The 9,110-nt window shown below is 33.8% G+C and overlaps 1 protein-coding gene across 1 annotated transcript; it reads left to right on the top strand.

Moving 5' to 3' along the window:
• Positions 1-546: 546 nt before the first annotated feature.
• On the top strand, positions 547-3,934 carry lrrc61 (leucine rich repeat containing 61). Its single transcript, XM_015397280.1, has 9 exons — positions 547-737; positions 1,601-1,696; positions 1,781-1,927; positions 2,018-2,078; positions 2,393-2,478; positions 2,562-2,627; positions 2,741-2,809; positions 2,934-3,059; positions 3,279-3,934. The coding sequence occupies exons 1-9, from the start codon at positions 710-712 to the stop codon at positions 3,383-3,385; spliced, it is 786 nt and encodes a 261-aa protein (XP_015252766.1). The 5' UTR covers positions 547-709; the 3' UTR covers positions 3,386-3,934.
• Positions 3,935-9,110: the final 5,176 nt, after the last annotated feature.

Genomic DNA, 9,110 nt, shown 5'->3' with positions numbered 1-9,110 from the left:
CTAATTTTAACGGCTGAATTTAATAGTTTTTTTTTTTTAGTTCTAATTCAGATTTGATAGAAAATGGTAATTTTAAATTAAGTGAAAAATATGTAAAATTCCTAAATTATGAATGTATAAGAAATAGAACTTTTATTAAACCTAAATGAATAGAAATTGCACTTCATGCAGCTCTCTTAATATATTTGAATCTCTTGCCCTGTTTTTTATTTCATGCTTTTCTGCACCCCTATGCTGGCCCCCTCTTGGCCCCCTGGTACATTTGGTCTAGAACCGCCACTGAAATAAACACAGGTATATAGATATTGATAAAACAGACAGATTTCCATGAATAAAAAAATTGGCTTAAACAGTATTTTTAAAAGCATTTTTCAGTGATCATTTTAGCAGTTTAACAACAGTAATTATTAGAATCAGCTTCATAATCATCTGAGATGATTTTAAGAAACTTCAAATCTTATTAAAGAACCTGTTGCACTTAAAGGAAAGAAAAACTTTGATTTAAAGTCCCTGCTGCTCAATAATAATAATAATCCTGTCTCTCTAATCCACCTGTCTGTTATTACTGCACCAATGAACGCCTCCACATCCCACCTCTGGACAAATGATCATTTCACACTTCCTAAATAATTCCAGTTTTGCTTTACGCTGGTTCATCTGTCACCTTCCGTTACTTTTCTCTCCATTGTCCCTGTGAAAGTTGCCCAGCATGGACTGTAAGCGAGAAAAGGAGCAGGGTAAGTTATAACGGATAGCTTGTTGCTATGTAACCGCGATAGCCGCTAGCATCATGTGCTAACTGAAGCTAACTGTGTGTCTGGAGATAAAATGTAGCTAACGGCGTGTTTTTGTCTGCTGTCTATGACTTCGTTTAGCCAAGAAGAAATTGTCACTGTTGTTCTTTTATTGAAACACCCGCCATGTTTTTTTTTAAATGTATTTAATGATTATCATAATTTCTCCTAGCTGCTGCCATAGGAACGCCCATTCTGCTAGCCTGAATGTAGCTAGCATGTTTTGTTTAGCAAACCGTGAAAAAAAGTTATTTTTCTGATGTTTTTTTAAAAACACAAGACATGTGCGGTGCTCCCATGTTTCTTTCACTCAATATGTTTTTATATATCATTATAACTTTGTAATCCACCAATCTAAAAATTTGCAACTGAGCTAAATATTTGAAAAATAAACATCCTGATAATATAAATATAAGCAGACACTATCATCATTATATCTGGTTAAGTAAGTGAGGAGAATTCATGTGTAGGACTCACACTGCCTTAGGCACACTAAAGCAAATATAACTCCCTGAGCTGTTACTCATTGGAATTATAACATTACACAACAGTGAACACATCAGCACATCTGTCTGTTTGCTGTGACCCTTTCCTTTGCAGCTTTCAGGGAAAATGCTGTGTGTTGTCAGGGGGAAAAAAAAGAGCTGCTTGAATAAAAATTTTTTCCTCCACTATTACCAGAACAAACAGTGCTTCTAGCATTTTCTTATGCAGTGAGTCACGAATAAGAGATCTGTTGTTGCACTGCATGTTTAAGAACAGAAAGAGAATATGCTTTGTTTTATTTGGTTTTGTGATTCCTCCAGATGCAGAGTGTGAGAAGATAACTGCTGTGCTGCTAAAGTCACGAACCGGAGAATTTGATTTGGAATCCATACTGTTTCTTAAACTCAGGGGTCTTGGTAAGAATTAATATTCTACAGTTTAATCTATATATATTGATTTAGTTATTGTTTGTAATATTGTTTTTGCTTCATACCTTTAAGGTATACATGACCTCGGATGCATTGGCGAGTGTGTAAATTTGGAGAGGCTGGACCTATCAGGGAATATTATATCAAATCTTGGACCTCTAACGTCTCTTCGGCTTCTGTCTGTGCTTAATTTGTCGGCCAACAGAATCTGTAATATAGGTAGAGCAAAACTCCTTCATTTTAATTCCCTTTTTTTTAAACAGCATGTAAAAAATGATTGATATTCTTTGTTTTTGTTTGTTTTCCCAGAGCCACTTCGTAGCTGTGAAAATTTACAAAATTTGAATTTAGCCGGTAATTTTATTTCCAGGTATGTTTTGTAACAAATTTACCTATTAATATATGAAACTGTGCATTAATATTGTAAAAAAAGGAAACCCAAAATGACATTAAAGGCCGATTCTAATTGTTGATAAATCTTACTTGTTATAAATTGGATTTCTGCCATTATAGTAGTTTCAAAATGTCTGAAAACAGACATGATATTCCTTTATGACACATATTTACTGGATAAACTCAGAATTTGTTTCATTGTGATATGAAGACTATGTCATTTGTTTACATTGTGAGCTCTATGGGGAAGTAGATTGCAAAAAAAATGTATTTTGTGTTGTTTTTTAACAGCACTGAGAGCCTACATTGCCTTGTTCCTTTAAAAAAGCTAGAAAGCATACGTCTGAAGGACAACACATACAATTACAGTAACCCAGGTAATTTCTAAGAATTTTCTTTTGAGATTCCAGTAAATGGAAAACGGTGATTAATGTTTTTTATATCCCTCTGGTTTTACCAGTGTGCAGGAGCACTTCATACAGAACTGTTGTACTTGAGATGTTCCCTAACATCAAAGTGCTGGATGGTAAGATTGATTTATTTTCCCTTTATTCTTAAACCCAAATATGTTATTTTAATAATAATGTTAAATTTGTTGCTTTGTTTTGGCTGAGTATGTTTATTTGTTTACCATTACAGGAGAGAGAGTTGTTGGACGAGGAAGTGAATTGTACCAGTTATGCAAAGACATTGATGAGACTATAAAGGGTGGGGTTTTATTTCTCTGTGGAAAACATGCTTGTAGTTACCAACCAACATCAATGTTACATGGATATATCTTTGATTTGGTGTTTTTTTTTTTCTAATATATCTTTCTTCTCCGAATGATTAGCTGGTTCATACAAGAACGGGCAGCTTATTGAACATCCTGATTGCAAGCCGTGGGTAGAAGAAGGTTACTGGGAAATAAAGCGATCCAACAACGCCATTATTGAAGAAGCCTACAAACAGTTCAATGGTGAACAGTTCACTGTTATTCTATATATCATCTCTGCTAATTTATACTTTTGAATCTACAAGTGCATCTCAATAAGTCAGGGAAGCATCAAATAGTTTATTTAGAAATGGATCATGCTATTTTCAAGCAATCTCTTTTTCAGTTACTGTCTTGGAAATTAATTCAGTGAAAAAATGAATTCTAATTTATGAATATGTCAATTTACTTTTTTTCCTTCAGATGTTCTTCATGAATGCAGACTCCTGAACAACAGAGCCACTCATGTGATTTCCCAGACTGAGAGATCCATGAGCTTGAAAAAGCAGCCAAAGCAATATGCCATCTGAACAGGGCTATTTTGTACCGGTACACACCTTTGTGCAACGTTCAGCAGCCTTTGTTGCTTTTTAATGACGTATATGACAAATGTACTGTAGCTTTTAAATAGCCATGCTGTATCCAAATGCTTTAAAGATATCATTGCCTGACACACATGGCCCTGTGCCGCTGTGTGTGGACTTCGCTGTTACCATATCCATCCTATGCATTGAAAAATGCGTTGGTGATTGGAAAACCTTTACTCCTACTGCTACCCCTCAGTTTGTTTGAAAGGTGTCTTAACTTGCACAGTAAGCATTTTGTAAAACGCTGTAGCCTGAAATTATGCTGAAAGCTATGCTGCTTATAAGAATTTATTTGTCTTTATTTCCAGATAGTTTTTATGATGACGTTGTTAGTTTAAAGTGTAAATGTGTTCTGTACTGTGTTTTTTTTTCTGTTTATGCAAAGTTTGAATGATTGTTGTGGCTCTGACTGCTTATTCTTTTTTTTAAGACTTTGCAACTGACCTGTTGAAAAGACATTATTTTTAAGCCTGTGAATGTGTGTTTAAAACTGCCCCGTGTTTTTATTTAAAATAAATTAAAAAGGAAATGTATATGTTCATAGTTGCCCAGCATTCTGAATCCCACAGTCGATGCTATGCTGCCCCCTGCCGGTGAAGACTGTTCAATGCCATTAGGAATAAACTAAAGCCCGTGCAGAATAGGTAAGATTGAATTGGCAAAAGTTTAGTTTACTGAGTAACATGGTTTGTTTCGATAGAAATCAAATGATTATTAAACTAATATAACAGGAGGTACAGTCATCATAAATATGTAATATATAAATTTCTCTTGTAATGTCCACAAAATTCTTTTTTTCCAGATATAAGTTACATTCAATACGATAAAAACAATATATAGATATAGATTTTCAAGGCTTACGATGCTTATTGAAATAGCTACTTCCTTATGGTTACCATAGCAACCTCATTCTTGCAGTTGGCTTGTGTGCTAAATAAGCAAAATAACTAGAAGGCTTTCCTACTCCACAGAGCAGAGGTGTCAAAAGTATAAATGTTTAATACTCAAGTAGAAGTATAAATCCTACTGTTTAAAATACTTTATTAGTATCCACTAAGCTATTTATTAAGTAAAAGTGTAAAGTAGCATTTTTAAAACTAAAGAATAAAAGAAATGCAGGAAAGAATGTTTAAACCTTACACTGGTTACTGCACTACCCTATTATAGGAACATTTTTCCACATTCCTGGGTGATAACTTCCCTATACTTAATTTTCTTAGCTTCATAAGTAATGGTAATAGTGTCAAATTTAACTTTGCATCATGTTGAAAAACGATTTATTTTGGTAAGATGCTAACAAGTTGGTGGAGCAGCGAGTCCAACCACAAAGAAATTGTCTGGAAGAAAACAATTATGTTGATGGTTTTTAATTTTTCTTTAAATACCAACAGGTCGTTACAAAAATTGACTTAAATGAAACAAAACGAACAACTATTTTTTTAAATTTAAGGAGTAGAAAGAGATCATAAAAAAAAAAAATAAGGATTAGAGGTAAAAAGTTGTCTAAAAAAATATTTACTCCAGTAAAGTATTGATATAGCCAAATTTATACTTAAGTAAGGTGACAAAGTATTTGCACTTTGTTACTTAACACATTTGCTACAGAGCAATGCTTGAACAGTTTTTTGCTCATTTTAAGATAACTTTCTTCATGGTTGGGATTTAATACTTTCTCTCTGCAAATTATTAATCTGCTAAAAAAGTGTTTTGTTTTGTTTTTCCAACAGTGGCAAGGGCAAAAATCAAATCACAGAAAGTTAGTTTTGTCTGGTCGTAATTATAAAATGCTGACTGTTAGACCTACATTACAATATTCTGAAGCTTGCACCTGTCAGGCTGCTTGTAGTGTGGGATTCTAAAGCCTCTTTTTTTCATAGCCAAAACTTGGTTGCTATTCGTCATTTGTATCTCGATGTGACTGTAAGAATATAATATTTTAGATAACTTCCCATTATAGTCTAAAATAGAAAAAGGCAAAGTCTTAAAGATTAGATGAGCTATATTTACTCATGGGCAATTTGTTATGCTCCTGTTTAGTGGTTGTTCACATAAATACTACCGGTAAAACAGCCAATCACATGACAGCATTTTAGTTCTAGATAAGGTGAAGATGACCTTCTGAAATTCAATGTGAGCATTGGAGGTGGGAATAAAATATAAGTATGGTAACATATTCAAGGTGCATCTGTTGTGTAAAATAGAATGCAAAGTTTTCAGAGGAGAACAGGTAGATTGCCTTGGAGAAGATAGAAAATTAACAGCAACTTTTACAATTCAGGTATAGCCACACTACGTTCCCTAAAACCACAACATGCAGAACCATATAACAGATGGACTACAGCAACACCTATGACCGAGGAACAGGAAACCGATGCTACGCTTCTCACTGGTGAAGCAGAATTTAAATAAAATTTGGAGAAACATTGTCTTGTCCCACGTGTCTCAAATTCAGCTACAATATTAAGATAAGAATTTGGTTTTTGACATGACTGTGATGTTGCTCCACAATCACCATAACTTAAGTCCAGTAGTATTCAATTGATGTGGTGCTTTTTGTGAATATGGACCAAAGTCTCTGAACAATTTCTCCAAACTTTTGTTGCATCTTTGCCATGAAGAATTTAGGCAGTTTTTCAGAGGAAAGAAAAAGAGACCAGTTTAATATTTAAAAGGTGCCTGTGTTAAAATGTTCGGCAGCATGTCAAACTTAAATAGGATGCTTTTACTCATAAAATTGATCATTTAAAACCAGCATTTCCGGGTGATCATTTCATTTGTTTTCTGTTTTTGTTTGTTCTTATTTTTGATTATGATAGTGGCGACTTTCTTTTTTTGGTTGCCGCTGCAGGCCATTGCTGAATCTGTCTTTGCATTGTTAAAGGTGGTTGCTTGTTTTACTTTTTGGTTGTTTTTTTTACCCCTTTAAGTTCTCTATTGCAAACTGTGTCTCTTCTTTTATCTACCAAATGATGAGTTATGTTTCTTGTTGGCTGTAATACTGAATTCTTTTAAATAGATCTACTAAAGTGCCTAAATGTGCAGACGTCTCTTTCAGTTACTGTTTTAGCACCATTCAGGAGAAAAAAGTGATTGACTGTCAAAGATATGTTGTCTATGTATTATTAATGTGATGTTCTTTCTAAAGTTGTTCTTACTTTTCTTCAAGGTTCTAACCAAAGACGCAGAGGAAACTGAAAATGCTCACAGTTCACAGAAGCCACATGTCAAAGAGTCAAGCACATAGAATAAAAGGAGCTTATAAATAGGGAGTGGTTAGGGCATAAAGTTTAGAAGCCTGAGGGTCTGAGTTTGAGCCCCGCTTCCACAGACTGCCCGGGTCCCTGAGCAAGACACCTAACCCCAGACTGCTTCACGGATGCTGCACAATGGCAATGCTCCCCAAGGGGATGGGTTAAATGTAGAGAGTTCATTTCGTTGCTTTGTACTTTTGACAGAGTAATGACGATAAAAGTTGGGGAAAAAAAGTATATAGCCTCTTTACCTTTTCAAATAAACATTGAGTTATTAAAATCAGCCAAAGTACCATATTTGTCGGCTAAGTAACCAATTATTGTTCATAATTTCTTTCACATATATTTTCAATATATGTGAGAAATTTGGTTTAATGCTTAAATCAAAATTGATACTCATGTTTTATATGGAGATTCCTTTCTCATTTCTTATCAGAAACACTTGCAGAAGAAGATATTTTATAAACATATTTTATAATCACAGTATATATATATATATGAAGAATGTCTCCAAACCAAATTAATTATTTATAATTTACATTATATTTACAGCAGGTTCTCTATCCTCTACCTTTCTTTTACAATCAGGAATCATGTGAAGACCTCTGAAAAGTAAAATAACTATATCTGCTGCCCCACAGCGCCTCAGTGTGGCATATTCAAGCCATAGAAATGATTCAAATGTGGGCTTGAAGCACTGCTCTGCTTGCTCAGTTTAAACACATCTGAGAAATTGCTGGTGGAGATTCTCAGTCATCCAGGTCATAGTCATTCCAGAAAATTGAAATAGCTTCCTGGGATTGGAAACAAAGTCCAGTGGATTTTTTTTTTTTTTTTTGAAATCTGAGAAAACAATAATATCCTATTAATAGTATAATATTACCTATTAAAAATGTCAGTACTTCCCCTAATTTTTTTCTATTTCTGTTTCTTTAAAACAGAGAAATGTTTTTATTAAATGAAAAAATCATGATGTAAAAATTATCTCAAAGCAGCTCCAACTACTATGTCTGATGTATGCAGAGATGGCAAAAGTACTCACATTCCGTACTTGAGTAAAAGTACAGATACTTGTGTTAAAAAATACTCTGGTAAAAGTGGAAGTACTGATTAAACTTCTTTACTCAAGTAAAAGTAACAAAGTACAGGCTTGTAAATTTACTTAAAGTATAAAAGTAAAAGTAGAAACCACTTTTTTCATGCCGTTGCCTACATTTTAAATGGATGTCTGCCAATAGGACTAGATCTCCGTTGTGTTCATTTTCAATCATCTCATCGTCCATGCTACTATGCTAACGCCACCGCCACCAAGCTGCAATGATTTGCCGCCAATGAATACCGCCGAATCTGTCGATTCATCTTGTAGCGGTGCATCAAATGCAACGTAGATTCCCATCCAATTAGATTGAATTTGGTATTGATGACGTGAAAAATAATAACGGTAACTCCATTGAAATGATTCAAAACTAAAGTAACGAGCCAATTTTTTAAAATGTAAGGAGTAGAAAGTACAGATATTTAGGTAAAAATGTAAGGAGTAGAAGTAAAAAGTTGCCATAAAAATAAGTAGTAAAGTAAAGTAAAAATATCAGAAAAATCTACTTGAGTACAGTAATGAAGTATTTGTACTTCGTTACTTCCCATCTCTGGATGTATGTATATTTTTATATAATTTAATATACATTTAGTAATAGTATGAACCAACCAGACGAGTTTAACCTGCATATCTCAGATAGTTGTCTGCTTTGTGTGACTGCAGTCGTTAGTAAACTGTATTCAGAGGACACCTTGTACCCTGTGGTGTTCAAGCAGGATAACCAAAGCAAGAGAGCAAATAAAGATACTGTATACCTAAACAAGTAATTACTCTCTTAAAATATACCTCAAAACTTTAACTATGAGGCTTGTTCAGTTGTTTAAAAAAAGCACTCACCTAAACTTAATTTCTGTTTGATAGTGTTTATAATATATAGTGATAGTGTTTTTGATAAACAATAATATGTATTGTAAAATTCAAACCTCCACCAAAAAGTTTGCAAATGTGCTTACTCTCATAAGTTAATGTTAGAGAGAAATATTCTACACTCTGCCTACACTTTGATTATTATTATTTCAGGATATCTATCAAATTTTAGTTGCACTATCTACCAAGAAGTTTTTTCTTGCTTGAATGGAAACCAACAAACACAATGGTAAAAAGGCCTTAGGCTTAGATTTAAACAAACTTTATTGTCATTTTTTATATGATCAAAATGTAAACAGTGTAGGAGAGACATAGTGCAAAAGGCATTGATGTGGAAGGTTCAAAAATGCAGTCAAACACTGAGTTGAATGCTATTTAAAGGGATGTAATGCAAGTATGATGTTTAAAGTGTGATGCAGAGTCTCGATTTGTGACTTGATTAGAGTTTTCAACA

This window comes from Cyprinodon variegatus, unplaced genomic scaffold (assembly GCF_000732505.1).
Source record: "Cyprinodon variegatus isolate N-32 unplaced genomic scaffold, C_variegatus-1.0 Scaffold849, whole genome shotgun sequence".
NCBI classification, from domain to species: Eukaryota; Metazoa; Chordata; class Actinopteri; order Cyprinodontiformes; family Cyprinodontidae; genus Cyprinodon; species Cyprinodon variegatus.
Note: the sequence above shows the minus strand (reverse complement) of the source record. Positions and strands in the feature narration are given on the sequence as shown.